We start from the raw sequence: 18,059 nt of genomic DNA on the forward strand, positions 1-18,059 counted from the left end.
GTTATGTCAAAGTTGCCTCATAAGTAACTACAGGATAATTATCGTCTCAGAAAAATATGACCATTTTAATTGGTTCAAACTAAATCCAAAAACATGCCGAGAATATTTTTTTGGGGAAACAATTTATAAATGAACCCCAAGTTTTCATTTTGGGTGACAAAAGTGATAGTTCTTTAACTGTGATCTGGAGAAACAAAAGTGTTGAACAACAATAAAACAAAGAGAGCCAGTCACCACACATACTGTATATTGGCATACATTTAATTAGGGATAACATTAAGTTTTCAAGAAATTACTCAATGTATTTTGAAGTAACAGTTCACACTGCGACAGCTTAAGCACTTATTTACTGACAACAAGGGTCTGCGTTATTTACTATTATTATAAGCTACAATATTTTGAATGATCAAAAGTCATGATATAAGTGTTTTTAAAATGAGACTTCATGTTTATTCTAATGGAGGAAAAGTGTGGGAAATCACATTTACTATTTTGTAATATAACAAACTCTGCTCTGTAGTGTCAATAAAGTGCTTTCAACTTTCAGAGACTGAACTTCACTGCAGCCGTTCTCTCTGCTGAACTAAAACCCACTGTACTGACCCATTGCCTCAGCGACTCACTTGTGGACCATCATTGTGACATTAACATGCCTCCCTGTCCTTACCTTCCCTGCAGCATCCGGAGTGGCTTTCTTTTGAAGAAGAAGGTTGGCCACTTCAATTTTCCCATACTTAGCTGCCACATGTAACGGAGTAAATCCTTTCTGTAAAACACAATCAGAAGTATTCAGCAGTACAGTAATATCTGATACTATACAAAAATGACCAAAATATATAAAAGGGGTGAGTAGGATTAACCCCCACTTTACAGAAAGCAGGTTACACACTCCTTTTCACAATAATAATAAAAACCCTGATTTCATATTCTTTCTTCACTTTATGGAAGATAAGCCCTGTTAATTTTTTTTCACATTCCATGAAGTATTCCTTTCGGTGACTGATTTTTCCGAATTGTCTGTACCCTCAGAAAAGCTGCAGTCTTGCAGAGAAAGTCAAAGCACGAACACAGGCTATACGCTGCTATTTGTATGCATTTGATTTTAACACCATTAAGTTCACAAGCCGAAATTAAAAAAATAACTGCGGCACAGAACTATGCTGCAACTCCCCCCTGCTACCTACAAAAAGGGAGAAGAAAAGCACTTCAGGAGAAGCCTGGCAAAGCACAGTCAAGATGAAAGTAATCTGCTTAATCTCTGGATTCTTCAGAGGAGGTACAGAAGTTTGACAGTATTAGTGTGTTTCCTGTGCAATCAGTTTGAGTCTTCAGTTAATTTCACAGCAGATGTGTTGTGGCTGGAAACAGGGCTATGATAATATGCACTCGTTCTTAGAAAGTGTTCTGATATTGATTTTTGTGTTTCTAAAAACATTCATGCACTACATCATACTTGGTTTAGGTTTTTTATTTTGATTGCTGTTTATTTTGGTCTGTAAAAATCCTTAGTTAATCGACAATCAATGACATTACAGGATCATTATTGGTTTTCATTTTGGGATGTGGGGCTCTTCTCATTTCAGCTTTCCTGGAAAACATTAGGATCACATCTGAGTACCAGATCTTCCACATGGGCCAAATTAATTTTATACCTGACACCTAGTGGGGTAGTGATATTTTTAAACATAGATTTAACTCATCTGATTTCTAGTGCTATTTCCAGGCCCTTTTTTAACTTTGGCTCCAGAAAGGATTTGCCTGTCTGCTGTAATAATCCTAAGTGGAGTGTGAGGAAGTGATCCCAGCTGAAGTCCTCCCCTACCGTCCCTTATCATGAACAAAATATTGTCGTACCTGTTACTAAAAATGTGATGTGACGGTTAAGTACTACTGTTGTCTATGCTGACGTCATTTAAAATAACATATCCCAATGAAAATCCCATTAGGTTACGCCACAGACTGTACAGCAAAAGAATGCAAAACTCATCTATTGTGACCACAGTGGTCTGACATTCGCCTATGCTGCAGCTATCTATGGCATTCCCCCTGCGTTGTGTGTGCCTTCCTGCTGACAGATGTTTCACACTGCGCATCACTGTGTGAGTTCGCGCAATGGGGTTTACCGATCATTAATCTGCATCTCAGACAGGGGTCACCTTCTGGAAACATGTCACACTGTAGCCGCATTGAAGACATTTTACAGCACTCCCAGAGTCAGCCTCCTGCATGTGTGCTTCCTGGCTTGCTAATATGTCTGTGCATGTATATTTATATTTGCCTGCCTGCAGTACTGCTGTTCATTTTCCTTCTTTTCATTTATGACTATTCAAAACATATGCTGAGAATTTAAGTTTAATTTAGATTACCCAGATATCCAGATTTTAGTTTTGCAGTATTTACAAAAGTATAAGTCACATGCCATGAAACATAACCTCATATACTGTAACATCAACTTCTAACACACTTGTTCCAGCAGAAATCTTAAATATGACCCACTGCTTTACCATATACAGTAAAATTAAACATACTGGGAGTCATCAAAAACCCAGCAAATGAACATTGGAGCCAATGACATTAGGTGCGCTTTTAACTTTTCTGGTTGTAATCATTCTGATGTTCTTACCTCACATCTGTACTAAATAAATTCATTTATCTGAAATCCCTCAATGGGTTGCAATGAAGTGAATGCTTCCAATTAACCAAAGTGAGCACTTCCAATGGACAGAGTCATGGAGTCACGTCAACACAGAAACAACAGTTTCGTAATAAGAATATTAGATGGAAACGCAGTACCAACCAGTGATCATCCACGCTAATCTGCATGTTTAGATTCACATTACCGCCATTTTATCTTGACCCTTGAAAAGTTTGCAGTTATGCAGATTGGTCACTCATGGCTAAATACTGGTATTTTCACTAACAGCGCCAAGGCTGGCACAAGGCTTTCCGCCTGCCAGAATGATGGATGCTTCCCCAGCTGTCTCGCACAGACGCTAACCTTGGTGGTGGTGGAGAGGGAGGCTCCCTGTTCCAGCAGCACAGAGGCTACGTCCTCGTGCCCCTCGCGGGCAGCCAGGTGCAGGGGTGTGTATCCAGAGGTGGTAGAGGCATCTGGAGACGCCCCGTGCTGCAGCAGCTGCTGAACAATATCTGCTTTCCCCAGCCGGCTAGCAATATGGAGCGGAGTCTGGTCATCCTGCAGGCATTGAAACAGACATGGCAAAAACAGGGATGGCGAAGGCGAAATAAAAACCATGGAACAGTCCTTAACAACACTTCATGAAAGAAAACGCTTGATAACTGATCATAGAATTTAGCTGAGCAGCATTTTTAGTTGTTTTTTTTATGAGTGCATGTTTTAAATAAATAGCAGATTCGCGTACCCACCAGAGATGAAAAATTTAGGCAAATATGATGATCAAGTCACAGAAACCCACCACATTCTGAAATGGCCCCCAAACAGATCAGAACAACTTCTTTGGGCTAAACTACAGTATCTTCTTAAAATATCCGTCTTCTTGAAGCTTCTTGAGGTTTCTGCTGACATTTACTTTTTTTATACAGGAACATAACCTTGAACATTATTGCACAAAGTAATACAATTAACACGTCAAAAGATAGCTTAGTTGAGGAAAATACACAAATTGTTGTCAACAGATCACACATTAAATAGAATATGAGGTATTTTGAAAGCATTGCAATTGATTTGTCTTTTATGTTACAATATATCTTCCTAAACTGGTGGGTTTTACATATTGTTCTCAGATGACTAGCTGTCTCTATCTTCTACCAGAGAATACTATACAGTATATGTTTTTGTTCACCCTAATACTACTTAAGGATGTACAGCGCTTTGCCTCCTGTAAACTTACCTTAGCCTTTGCCTCTACCTGAGCCCCATTCTGCACAAGATACTTCACAACTTCGGCCTGTCCAGCCCTGGCTGCCATGTGGAGTGCGGTTTCTCCCCTCTGGAACACAAGAACAGCAGCTCTGGAAAGGTGGAACAGCACTACAGAACAGATCCTTTGTTTCTTCTTCTGCTCCTTCATGAAAGAGAAACTCGCCCTCCACACCGTCTCCCCGCTTTGTTGTGACTGCAGGAATGAAAGGCACTACTGTGCCTTCACTACAGCAAAGCTTCAGACATGTAACTACGGTAACACAACTAAAGTTCAGTCTAATGAACTGCTGAACCTTTTTGAAAACTATGATTATGGTGTTAATGTACTCCTTGCAGTAACCCACTATAATTACCTTGTGAGCACAACCTGACGTTTGATATTTTCTGGCATTATACGACAGAAAAACTGTTGTCACTTCTGTCTTTTAAAGTTCAGAAAACAGACGTTAAACATATTTTGAGACAGCGCTGGCAAATAGGCAAAGCTGGTGCCTGATGTATTGTTATTCAAAAGATAGGTGGAGAGGAGCGGCAAGTGTGACATTTGAGTTTTGAAATCTGCCAATGGCTTAATGTGCTTTTACATTCTCACATTTTATCATACCCTCTTCCAAAATACCTTGTAAATAATGCAATCAAAGCCACTTAAAAAAAGGACATCTTCCCACGCTCACCACATTAGTTGTGTTTGGCGATGCTCCGTGATGTGTTAACTGTGTCACAATATTTTCGTGTCCCATGAAGGCAGCAACATGGATAGGTGTGAGCCCCGACTGCAACAGAGCCCAGATAATAAAGATCATCTTGACATTCTTGAAAGCACAATGAATTTATACAATTACAATTACAAATACAAGTTATACTAGTATGGATAATAGTTTCAATGATAATACAAAGGAAAGCATTTTTCAGTCCTCACCTGGATTAAGTAGAAGTTTAGAACTAACAGAAATGGTGCAAACTGGTCTACTACGACAGAGGAACTGATTTTCTACATCAGCATATTCAAATGCATGTTTTTTTAGCTTTATTACTGCATTTTAATGCAGATGAATTACATTCAAGCATAAGGAACATATGTGAAAACACAGTATATGGAGTGAAGGGTGCAATTAAAGCTGAACCAATACATTTTCAAACTTAAGGAGTCAAAAAAAAACATGGCCATTATTTTAAGTGTTGCAGAAACAAATAGGTAAAATATTATTGATTTTATTACTGAAGTCAAGAAGAAAGCTAAAGGCATTCAGTTCTTTTCTCCTACCTCAGTCACTGCTTGAATTGATGCTCCATGTTTCAGTAAAAGCTCCATTACTTTAATGCGGTTCTTCTTGGAAGCAATATGAAGTGGTGTAAAACCATTCTAAAAATAAAACATGCAAGGCTTTTTAGACATTTTGGCAGAGTATAGTGAACATGCAGTTTCTAAAAAAAAAGAGAGAGAAAAACCTTTTAATGTTCTAGCCAGATGTTTGTTTACAAGTTATGGTAACCAAATAAACACGTACAGTTCTTTATTTAAAATAAAACTGAATTAGAATTAAATCCACTTAGGTTAAGAGTTTGTCATAATTCTTATTTCTTCCCTATTTCCTTTTGTTTCTTCCTTATTTTTTCAATAAACTTCACAGACACGCCCATTATGTTCCAATTACTAAAATCCAGGGCAGCATACTCGGCATCTTGTGCCAATTCAGCTCTTTTATTAACCTGTTAGCTTCTGCAAGTAGTACGTTTGCACAGCAAAACCAGATACAGTGTTCAGATGAAATCTAATACACTGTACTTATATGTGATTTAGTGAGCTATGGATGTCAAAGAATGTCTTTATAAATGCAGCAGCTCCTTTACCCTCTGGTAAAGAAAGGTTCTCAGGAAACTTTAAAGAAAGACTTCATAATGTGACCGTCGGGTGGGGTTTGGGGGGCAATGGAGTTTTTTAGTGTATGAGCCGGGCAAAAAATGATTTAAGAGCTCCACCCCTTCCTGTGTCTCTGCTCACCAGAGCTTTGGCATTAGGGTTAGCCTTCTTGTCCAGGAGAACCTTGGCAACTTTGTAATGACCACAGTGAGCAGCAACATGCAGAGCTGTCAGATAGTCGTTGGTGACATCATCGACAGGCACGTCGTGCTGAAGCAGGAGCTGGACACAGTTCAGATGATCTCCTTGTGTTGCCATGTGCAGTGGAGACAGCCCATTCTGTGGATTACAAATATGCCATTAAATTAACATCCCCCAATAAAACCATCTGATGTCTGTGCACAAGATTTTCCTGGAAACATTTCAGAGACAGCCATGTTAGTGAATATCATCTAGAACAACAATAAAAAGAAACACGATGCTCCAAAACAGATCAAAGTATCAACAAGTAGGAGTTTTTTGTTGCTTTCGATGCAAATAAACAGAAATAAGATGCAGATTGCATGCAATTCATAAAAGAAGTATCAGAAGTCTGCTAAGGATTATTGAGTTTGTGTTTACTTTTACAGGCCCTGGAGTGAACTAGGCACTATATATAGCTATAAAGAAGAAAAAATTATGCAGAGAAGTAAAAGACTAATATAAGAAATATCCACAACATTTGGTCAAAATATGGGAAAGCAAAAAAAACATATGGTATAGAATGTTTGAGATAGGAAAGCTAGAGTAGTAAAAAAACTAAAAATGTCTTCAGAATTGAATTACTTTCAATTATACCTCTATTATTTTAACGTGATTTGCATCATAGAAAGGTTATGATACAAGCGTAAACCACAGATTAAAGTAATCACTGATTTCACAACCCAAGAGGGAATCTTTACAAATTGCCGTATTCATTTGAATTACATTGAACCAGGTGGTTATCAAAAGAAAGGCAGCAAATACCTTTGTTTTGGACAGAATGGGGGCTCCACGGTCAAGCAACATCTCTACCACTTGTTCATGACCGCTCCTCGCTCCACAGTGTAAAGGGGTCAGGCCGTCCTGGGAGGGAAAAAACACTCAGCCTCTGCCTGTATGGACGTGTCCTTATCTTCACACACAACCAAACAACTCATGAATGCCCTTTCACGCATATAGCCAAGAAAGAAAACCACTTCACCAAAAATCCAGTACCTTTAAAATATCTAATCCCATTTCAATATACAAATTACCAGCAATATACTGGATTCAATTCATTTCAAGCTTTATTGTCCTCTGGGGCAAAATTGTCCAACACAACAATACGACAAAAGCAAACGTCACCAACAACAAATACAGCACAACAGTTTGATCGTTTTCATCAGCTACAGTTGTCTGACGAGACACAGACCAGAACGGTTACCGGTTATCAGTTACCCTGTCTTGAAAAAGTGCTAAAAAGCAAAAGGTTTCAGTTGAGAGGAAGCCTTGGGGCCCAGTCTTGTTAAGTTGCTGGAAACCTAAAATTCTGAGAATTCCTTCCAGCATTTTGGACGCTTTCAGTTATTGTTATTTTTAAGATGGTAATGGTACATTGCTTACAGAGTACTTCTGCAATGATTTTCACCAGGCCTTGGTGGGAGAGAATGTGAAGACTTAAACATTTATTTTGTGTAACAAAGACGTCATCACATTTACACCATACTTAATTGCTAAATGTTTTTCTGTAGTTTATCAACAGTTGCTAACATTTAGCTTCAATGTGAAACATATGTGCACTGTTTATAACTAAATATGCTATTGTTGTTATTTGTCATACATATAATTTGGATTACACTCTGGATATTATGTTATCCTCAAAATCAATGATTTTGCTTGAAGTGTATTTTTTTAAGGTGGATACTTCAACGCTCCACGGTGGCACTGTGGCGCAGTGGTTAGCATTGCTGCTTTGCAGCACTGTGGCCCTGGGTTCAATTTGGGACCTGTGCTATCTGTGTGGAGTTTGTATGTTCTCCTCATATTTGCATGGGTTTCCTCCTACTGTCCAAAAACATACAGGTATGTTAACTGGCTTCTGGGAAAACTGGCCCTGGTGCATGTCTGTGTTTGTGTCTATCTACCCTACAATGGACTGGCATCCCATCTAGGGTGTATCCCGTGTTGTGCCTGTTACTTGCTGGGATAGGTTAGGTTATTTTTTAAAACAGGCTTTGTTACATTTAACTATTCTCTTGCAAGAAAGCATTCTCTGTTAGAAATGTATTTGAAAGTGTGTGGCAGGGCAGTAGTAGCGGAGATGCAGGTTTTGGCTGTCCTGCCCCTAGAGGTTGTTAAAGCCTCTATTGTTTGTACATGCAGTAGATTCACAGGGTGTGTTAATTGATTAATTAATCTATGAATGGCTGAGAGCCACACGGGGGTTAATTAATTTTAGTATATACAAGGACTCACGCTAGTATGTGCCGTTGGGTTGGATTGGAGTAAGTTTTTGGTGTAGAGATTTTTGTTGAGGGAAGTTGCCTGGCACAAATATTTTACTTTCCATCTTGTGATTTCATTGTGCGCAGGCCTCATGAGCCACCCAGGGAGAGGTAGGCCTGGCACGTTGTGCTTCAGCTTTCTCTCTCTATTCTCACCTTCGTTTTGGCATCAATTCTGGCTCCTCTCTCCAGCAGCAGTTTGACCATGTTTCCATTCCCTCTCTTCGAAGCCACATGCAGAGGTGTGATGTCATTCTACAAGGAAAAAACGGAGAGACTGACTCAGCGATGAGCCCTAACATAACACAAAAACACTTATGCGCAAGTGTATATTTTTAGAATGCAATGCAGGAAAAATGGATTGAAAGCACTGCATGTTATACTTTTAGCACTAAATTAATAAATGTGATACTTTTATGGGCTGTTTATTAAAAATACCCTGCCTTGTTATGATAAAAAGGAAGGAATTTGGAAGGAATTCCCCAATATTTTCTGCTAATGTTGTTGCACTTAACCTATTTTTTACCAGAAACAGTCAATACCTAAATCAGGCTCAATATGCAAGTAAAATAAGCTTTTTTCCCTTGTTTCAAATGTCTTTGTAAAAAAACAGTACAACACAACAATTATTAGATCATATTAATCCATTTCAGTTTTGAGGAGTGTACAGTACGAGTACGTGTTCTCTGGTTTGAAATGGGGACTTGACATTGAGTAACACCACCCTCTAGTGACAGTTGCCCATATTCCTCAGCCATTTTGGCATCATTTTTCTACACACTGACACCACATTTCTAAACTCCGGAATTCCGGAACTCCGATATGCTGAAGATACAGCTGCTACCTGATGGTTCTGTTGCATCACCTCCGCTTATTTAAAAACTCCATTTGTGAAGCACTGCAGGTATTTTAAAACTTTTATGCAAGATATATCTGACTGGAGGGGTCCAAAGTAAAGGACATGGAGGGGAGGCTTCATAATGAATATGTTCTATGTATTTGGGTTGTCATATTTTCAGGCAGATCCAACTTGAAAATCCTAATTCCTACCTAAAGTTCTTGACATTTTATATTCTGCATTTTTTATTTGAAATATAAATATGCCCTCAAGGGGAAGGCATAGAGTTTCAACTCATGGTGTGCTGACATTTCACATGGTGTGTCTATTAGCTCTAAAATAGCTGTTGGCCATCACAACAGTAAATAAGGTTTAGAATTCATTCTGACATGTTTGGTTTGATATCAAAACCACATTTCAAGTTTATCTTCTGGGTTAGGTTATATGGAGTGCAGGCAAAACACATTGATAGGCAGAAGGCCTTGCCAATCAGCAGAATGGCTGAGGTATGACTCTGAGCATGTCTGGAGGAGTGCAGGCAGCAGCTGAGCTCAGCAGAAGAGACAGAAGACCTGCCACTGCTTCTCACGTCTGGTCTACACGATGTGCACACAAGGCATTATCTGCATCTAGGACCCTCATCAAAGTAAGCCACAAAAGACAAACCCATAAATTCTTTAACCTCATCCATAAAAACTATGCAAGTATCCTGTGACGGTTAATTAAATGACGGCTTCTTACTGTCTTAGCGGCACCACCGGAAAATGTACCCAACAGAAGTCAAATGCAAATTAGGGTCTAAAGCCGACAATGATTCATAATTTGGCATCAGGAAAGGGGTACAACAAAATGCCAACATCCTTTACTGCAAGGGTACAACAGTAGGTTTTATGAATATCCCCCAATACGTCTTTCTCAAAGAACCATGAAAAAAGACCCCTAGGTACCTATTCATCACAAACTCGACAATACACACTAAGCCTGTACGTTTTGTTATGGCAGAGATTGATGTAAAAGCGTGGTGCATTAAGTATTAAACTCTTCAGAAAATCTGTGAAGTAATTCCATGTTAATCTTCTGCCGGTGTTGCAGTTCTGTGAATGCGTAGGACGCCCTTCTTCTTTAACCCTTTCCAGAGGAGTGTCGCTGGCCTTACCCGCGCTGTGAAATCCACAGCAGCCCCTCGGTTCAGCAGCAGCGTTGCTACATTGATATTTCCATAGTGAGCTGCAATGTGAAGAGGGGTGAAGCCACTCTAGAGGGAAAACAAAGCACAACAACAGAGGAGCAATGAATTAAAGGTAACCGTGAGCAGGCCAAACCCTGCCTGATTCATATCAACCATAGTTCAAAAGACCCCAGACGGAAGAGGAATACTTAAAGAAGTCCTAAAAATGTATTTAATGTATATGTACGTTTAGCACTCAAGGTCAAGCAGTGGTAAAGGAAAATGTCTGCTGGAACAGAGTCGGAAACCAGAACCAGAACACTCTCATACACTCTCAGGAAGGCGGCCACACAGACCACCACTGCCAGGAGACATACCACACAGACAGGCAGGGAAAGTTCACAGAGGGAATCCAAAACTAAGCCCTGTGCAACTGCCTGTCGGATGTGTCATAATAAACCCAGGGCTGGTAGAACACCCTGATAGTCTTCTGGGTGAGTATACAGTGCCTTGCAAAAGTATTCACCCCCCTGGGACCTTTTCACATTTTATTGTGTTACAGCATGAAACCGTGATGTATTTAACTGAGAATTAACTGAGAACACAAAGTACTCTATAATGTCAAAGTGAAAAAAAAAATCCAGGCATTTTACTAAATTAATTAAAAATAAAAAAACAGAAAATAATACACGATGGTTCCATGCCCTAACACAATAAAATGTGAAAAGGTCCAAGGGGGGTGAATAGTTTTGCAAGGCACTGTAAGAATCCGAAAGTCCTATTATTGTTTTGTATTAGTCTAAACAGTCTGGTTAATGTCTCTGCCATGTTCTGTTATCATGAGGTAACTACTGATGATGGTGACATTGTTGAATACAATATTCTTTCATTTACAGGCAATACAAGTGAAGAGATAACATGATAACTACACAGTTAATGAAATGGAGGTATTGACTCTGTGGGTAATACCTTACTATATGTTCAAAACACTGAAAAATATTTTGCAAATCACATTTATATTGTGACATGACATGACAGACAGAGCTTGTCTATAAAGCCAATGATGGGAGAGCAAATATATGTGCAGTAAATGTTGCACTGATTAGCAGTCCCACATTTGAGCAGACTTTCAAACTCAGGTCTTTTAAAACTAGCAAAAGGCCCATTTGGAAAGGAATATGGAGCAATATATTTTAAAGATACTAAAAGATGCATGCACTATATAATCTGGTTTTGGGAATGGTAAGACATGGTAGAGGATTATATATTTTAATTACATTTTAGAACTTTAGTATTTCTCTTCCATGATGTGTTAATCTGTTTGAATCCAGCAACCACCTCACCATAGCCAAAGCTTCAAATCCTCTCAAAGGGTTTTTTTTAAGATTCCAGAAATTTCAAACAACTTTTTCAAAGATGCACCAGGCACCTTTGGCAGAAGGAGAGGTGAGATATTGCCCATTTATTGCTTTTTAATTTAGATTTTTAATCTGAAAAAGCAAACTCATTCTGCAGCACAATTTCAAAGGATTTGAGCTTCAGCACAAAAAGACCACCACCCATCAGCCCCTGGGAAATAACAGTATAGAAGGGACCTATGGCTGAATACTGATCTGGAAGCAGGACTAGTCCTTTTAGTGCTGATTATGTGTAAGAGTCAATGTGTGGGTTTAGGGTTTCATTTTAATGCATTTTAAGCTGAACAATTGCAGCCCACACAATTCCAGAATACATTATTGTTGAGTAATGGAATTATGACATGGCTATCTATATAAAAATCTTGCTACTTATCTTTAAAGAAACATGTCAAAAACTTTCTGAAGGTGATCTTCAAGTACTTCCAAGCTCATGCTAACAGTACAAGATGCTAACAGATGTTATTCCAGGCAGGACAAGAAGACAACAGTAAACCAGATATACTGTACATGTCAAAATACTGCACATACACAGAACATTTCATTCCAGGATTTTAATTTTTGAAGCATTTGTGTTATTTGTGTGAATTCATACAGTTGTTTTTTTAGTGAACAGTATGGGTAGCTTCGTGAACGGGGAGATCCAACTCTGTGAGAGAAGAGCACAGGGAAATCTGGGTGTGATGCTTATCAGTGGGTTTCACGTAGGGAGTTTCATATCAAGTCACTCAATAATCTCCTGCAGAGCAGGTGGTCTCACTGGTAGATTTTGCCCTCATCCTGTTAGACCTGTATTATTCAGCAATTGTGGTCACCACCAGCTCTGAAGAGAATTATTGCTATTATAAACCACAGGAGCATTGAATCAAATTTCTGTCACTACATGTTGACACAAATTTAATTCTACTACAAGAAAATGTTCAGTGAGAAAACCAGTCTAAAGGAAATTACAATAAACTTGTAAAGTTCAATACATTTACTATTTCTGTCTGCTTTACACTCACAGTTTATGAAAGTCCATATAACTACTGCCCTCTCAGTTTTACTTTATAAATTATTTGATCTAAATAATAAGCCTCTTTTGGACTGTATCCCCTGGAAGTAAACCACCATCATTCAGGTTAAGTTCCTTTAGGTTTATAATATTTTGCAGGAGTGAATTTCCTTTTCACAATGATTAATACTTTTTAAAAAATTAGGTCAGTAAATTAATGGTTAAGGGTTTAATTTGAGACCATGCAGCATCATTAGACCCGCTCTCCAACTTAAAAGCCTCTAAGAGAACTAAGTGCATTTGCAAATGCTATAGCAAATCTTGCAGCCATGCTGACCGTAATCGAGTTCCTGAATCATTAGGACCCATTTTTTGCTGACACCTGCAAAGGTAAGTGTCATGCAAAAGCCTGAGGATTAAGACCTTTGTGCAGATGTTAGCCAGGGTTCTCTGCAGCTGGACAACCAAAGACTCCTCAACATACCCCTTTGTAACAAAACCCAGGGAAGACTGGGTCACTTTGGTCCTTCCAGAACGCTGGATCCCCTAATTATTAATTTAACAGGCGCTTCACCATGAAAAAGAGAAGCGCAGCAATCAGCTGCAGAAATCCCCAATCTCTGTCAATGTTATTGATACATGCTACTTTTCGATATTAGCTTAAGACTTGAGAGGAAATCAAAGCAATGCAAAAGAGGAAAGAGATAATGCAGCAGCAGCACTATGATGTGGGAGAGTGGCGCAATGTGTATATAAGATATACCTCCGTCGTTCTATTCACCATCATCTTAGGTAGCACAATCACCAGTGAAGAGAAGAAAAAATGGTCTGTTAGTCTACACAATGGGACAATGGGAGCACAAAGCTAAAGGATGACTACATGACAGAATTGTGATAACAAGCACAACAAACACACAGCGCCCAACTGAATGGTGCGTTACACTATAAACAACAGACTGGCTGCCTAAAGACAACATAGGCAGATTTCCCAGCATGCAATCTTGTCAACAAGCTTGTCTAATATCTGTAAAAGGATCAAAAATAAAACTCGATAATCTATATTTAGACAGACATGGTTTGAATCTAACTCATCTCAAATCGCCAATGCAATTTAAGTGAAGAACTGTCCGGAACTGATGATTTTAAATGGACTTGTGGAGTCCCAGCCAAATAAAAATATTTCAAAGAAATCTAGTTCACATGATACATTTATGTATGTGCCTTTCTGTTTTCCTTCACTCTGAAAAAAAACAAACTCCATGACATCTCATCAGTATTTTGCAGGAGGCTGCCAAAAATGACAAAATAAAAGAAATGATTGCACACTAAACAACATTATTTTGATTCCCCTGGTGAAACATTAATTTGAGTGCTGCTATTCTCTATGTTTGTTCTCTAGTAGCACCACCAAGTTTCCAAGATTACGTTATTAAAGTAGTCGTGGCTATTCCGAGTGAAATGAATTTAAAAAGCACAGGAAGAAAACATTGGAACAAACCTTGGACTCCACATCTGCGTTGTGGTCGTTCTGTAAGAGCAGCGCTGCGGCCTTCGTGTCGTCCTTGCGGGCAGCAATGTGCAGAGCTGGCAGACGCACCTTGCCCTTGGTGTCATTCTCCAGGAGCAGGGACACCACCTGGTCATGACCCTGCTGCAGGGCCACTGCCAGCGGAGTAAAGCCATCCTGACATGAAACACACTCAGAATTAGCCACCTGACCATCTGGGGAGTGCTAACTGACAAGCCTGGCTTTTAGAAATGACAATGAGTCAGGAGACAGCTGCATAAGGGAAAAACAATGGTCTAAAGAACCACGTTATATTATTTCATTTCAATGTTGGCCCTGAAAGGAAGAGGAGGGGGCAGGATCCTCTCTCTCAGATTTCAGAATCCGATTCGGAAGACTCCATTGACATGGCTCTTCATAGGTCATCTGCAAAGGAAGCGTGTCCATTTTGCAACTCAATCAAGTTATTGAACAAGATCACAAAACACAATACCCAGACCAAAAACAGGGGCGATGACCAAAATGCTATCAACAGCAACGAAGTCAACTCTAACAGCCTCAAGAACAAAAAGGAATAAAAACAAGGACGATGTTGCTGACAATGATGGATAACAAGGTGATCTATTATTTCCCTTCTGCTTCTCACTCTCTCTTTATTCCTCTCCTGTCTCTCCCCTTCAGTGTATACTGATACTTTGAATATGGAATATGTATGGTACTTCCACAAACCTGGACTTTATATATAAGGCGTTCCATCAGTTCAGACATCCTTTGGAAATTAAGGAAATAAATAATAATCATTAACTGTCTAGGGAATGCAATCCAGCATCATTATGAAAGAGCAATTAATACAAACTCCAATTTACTTAATTTACATCGGCCGTTCATTTTTGAATACACCTGGGCTAATTTTTTATATATCTTTCAAGGGTAACTCTTTACTTGAATTAGGTTAAAAATACAGTTATAACTCCATTAACACCACACAATCTGGATAAACATCATATAGCAAAATAAAATCGCGCATAAGCAGTATTGGACCAGAGTTTCGAGCTGAATCTGCAGAAATCTGTTGGTTGCTTTCATGTGCTTATAGTGCTCACTTTCACCTGATTTCCCTCTACCTCCTCTTAGCATTTGAAATTGTCTAATGATGATCTGTTACAAGTATCTGTGTGCCTGCATCATGAGTGATTAACGAATGCTTGTAAAGGATTATGCATGCTGATACATTATACTGCAAAGTATTTATGCAGGAGTTATTACTGTATTCATATTTTTTCAAGTGAAGTGATATCCCTTCAAGACAACACTGTCCAAGGCTACTGATATCAATTATTTGACATTATAAATCTGAAACTGAATTTTGTTTTACAAAATTAATCAATTAAAAACAAGCACTTTTTTCTGAAAACACCTCTCCACTAATGTAATGGCATAAATAGATAACAAATTTCAAAAAGTCCAAACACTATACTGGACTATATAGGGGAACTATTCCAGAAGTAAAATGGAAAACTTTTTATCATTATATCAATATCATTACCACAGTTCTGGGTGATAAATTGATTAATTAAGAAACACAAGACCATTATTTGTAACACCTTATTGCTGGAGTAAGACTGGAGATTCCAGCATTGTAAAATGATGCATCTTACAAATTATTTTTTTTTTATTAAGCCCGACTGTTACATTTTGTAATTTATTCACGTGGCACATGCTTGCAGACCCCATCTTTTGATCTTTCTAATGTTATAAGATCACATTTTTATTAAAACACTGACTGATGAATATGAATGATTAACCATGAGGAATTACATCAAACATAGATGTTTTCCCCACCATACATTATTTAGTTAGCCTTGTAAAGGCAAAGCTCCAGTCTCTTATATTTTCAAGGACAGCTTCTAAATAAACCTCGGTCCATGAGAAGAAACGCATTTTGTCTTCCAATGCTAAATCTTCGGCTTTGTAAAAGGTCAATTTATTCATTAATTTCACAGTATGTTGACTTTCACTTTTAAACACCATACAGTGACTGATACATATGAAGAGCCAAAACTTATTATTTTGCTGCTGAGGCAAAGGCCCTAAACAGTTGTGCATATAATTGCAGGAGTATCACAGACAGCAGAAGGTTGCTGTATTTTTCAGTCATACTGTATATGCCCAGCTATCAGTACCCTGACGCCAGCTGGCATGCCCACATTCTCATTAATGAGTTATCTCCTAAGCTACTAAAAGATATTAGCACCATATCGTGTTCTCTCAGTCATCAGCTCCTAAAATATGGCACAACACTTCTACTGTACAGGATGTTAAAGAAAACACTACAGTCTGCTTATTAAAGGCAGTAAAGTAGAAGTACTAAAATTCATGAGCCCGCCTTCAACCAACCTGTTACAATAAACATAGAACAAGTTCAATGTTTATGGCTCCTGTTAGTGGCCATCATCAAAAGTAAAGCCCAATTTCTCCACCACAAAGTCAGAAATACATTGAAACAAAATAGAGTGAAATGAAATGGTTTTATCTGATACAAATGTCAAGAGGTATCCCCTGTCCTCTCCTCAATATTCCGATAAACACATCATCAGCATCAGCATGAGTCTTTAAAAAATGCAAAAAATGCTATTTTTGTTGTCCAGTTAAATGCAACACGCTGGAAATCAAATTCAGTCAAATACCATAGCTTATATTCCTGAACTAATATACGTATTGTGATAACACTCACCTCTGTGGCAATGCTTTGACTGGAACCATTGTCAAGAAGAAACTTGACCACCTCCAGGTGGTTCTCTTGTGCTGCCATGTACAAGGGAGTGAAGCCATTCTGCAAAGTATAAGCAAGACACTCCTGGTTCAAGGTCTCAGTTCACATGGACAGTATTTTCAAGCTGAGTACATACAGTACACTATTCTGAAAATGAAAACAATTTGCATCCAAAATATATTCACAATTTGTGTCCTTAATCTATATGGAAAGAGAATAAAACAAACAGATCTAATGAATTTATCAATTATTTTAAAATATATATTTTAGTGATTGTAGTGAGTATATTTTTTGCCATATACTTATATTGAATATGTACTGGGTAGTTCTGCCAGTTATGATGCAGACATATTTATCTGGCACACACAACAGCTGCTTGCAAGATCACAGAATGGATAAGTCATTTCCTTTCTGTATTCATGCTAAAGCTTCTCCATTGTAACATTTACCAAGATCTGCAGTTACCATCGTCTTTATTGGTGGGTTGTTGTGAATGATTTCCACTCAAACCAATATTTTTGTCCTTACACATCGTTAAACCCACAACTTGGTTTTGCATTTGCAGCACTGAAGCACAACACTGCTGTCACTTTTGTCAAAACGGAAACATTATAGAGTTATTATCAGGTATGTGCACTCTGAGAAATAACACAGCAGTGTTATACAAAGACCCGATCAGCCTCTGGACAGACTGCTGTGGGACGCTGCACCACTGAGCCCGTGAAACTACTGCCAGCTGGCTAAGGTTGGCCACTTCCAGCTGTCTCCCGCTGAGGTTAGGCGTATCAGGTTAGGAGTAAAGGCAGGACCTGACAAGATCTTGACATTGTTTTCCTGAAAGTCATGTCACTATAATCCTAGCACCGTGTGACGTTACGAAATTGTAATTTCCCGACTGGATTGTTGCTTCAAGGACTTTGTTAGCAATATGAGCGATATGTTTCCCATCAGTGTATACCAAAGGTCTTCCTGTGTTAAAGAAAAATTCTCCCTATGTCCTAACTCTTCCACCATGCAGCCAGGTGGTTTGAACAATGCAGTGCTTTGCACTAACTTCTCCACACACGGTGTCTTCCTCCAGGTTTGTCAAGAATA

The 18,059-nt window shown here is 38.7% G+C and overlaps 1 protein-coding gene across 7 annotated transcripts in view; it reads right to left on the minus strand.

The window, feature by feature from the left end:
- The window catches only part of ank3b (ankyrin 3b), a 159,373-nt gene that overhangs the window by 55,968 nt on the left and 85,346 nt on the right, over positions 1–18,059 (minus strand). For 6 of the 7 annotated variants that reach the window (XM_088916637.1, XM_088916635.1, XM_088916636.1 and 3 more), the window contains exons 5-15: positions 16,926–17,024; positions 14,183–14,368; positions 10,264–10,362; positions 8,426–8,524; positions 6,771–6,869; positions 5,907–6,104; positions 5,169–5,267; positions 4,579–4,677; positions 3,873–3,971; positions 2,999–3,196; positions 668–766 (exon numbers count right to left, since the gene is read on the minus strand). In XM_088916637.1, the coding sequence (XP_088772763.1) occupies positions 668–766; positions 2,999–3,196; positions 3,873–3,971; positions 4,579–4,677; positions 5,169–5,267; positions 5,907–6,104; positions 6,771–6,869; positions 8,426–8,524; positions 10,264–10,362; positions 14,183–14,368; positions 16,926–17,024 (1,374 nt within the window). Of the gene's footprint in view, positions 1–667; positions 767–2,998; positions 3,197–3,872; positions 3,972–4,578; positions 4,678–5,168; positions 5,268–5,906; positions 6,105–6,770; positions 6,870–8,425; positions 8,525–10,263; positions 10,363–13,447; positions 13,472–14,182; positions 14,369–16,925; positions 17,025–18,059 lie in introns of all 7 variants that reach the window. The other variant, XM_088916638.1, reaches the window with a different exon arrangement.

This window comes from Atractosteus spatula, chromosome 5 (assembly GCF_055471065.1).
Source record: "Atractosteus spatula isolate fAtrSpa1 chromosome 5, fAtrSpa1.hap1, whole genome shotgun sequence".
Lineage (NCBI taxonomy): Eukaryota > Metazoa > Chordata > Actinopteri > Semionotiformes > Lepisosteidae > Atractosteus > Atractosteus spatula.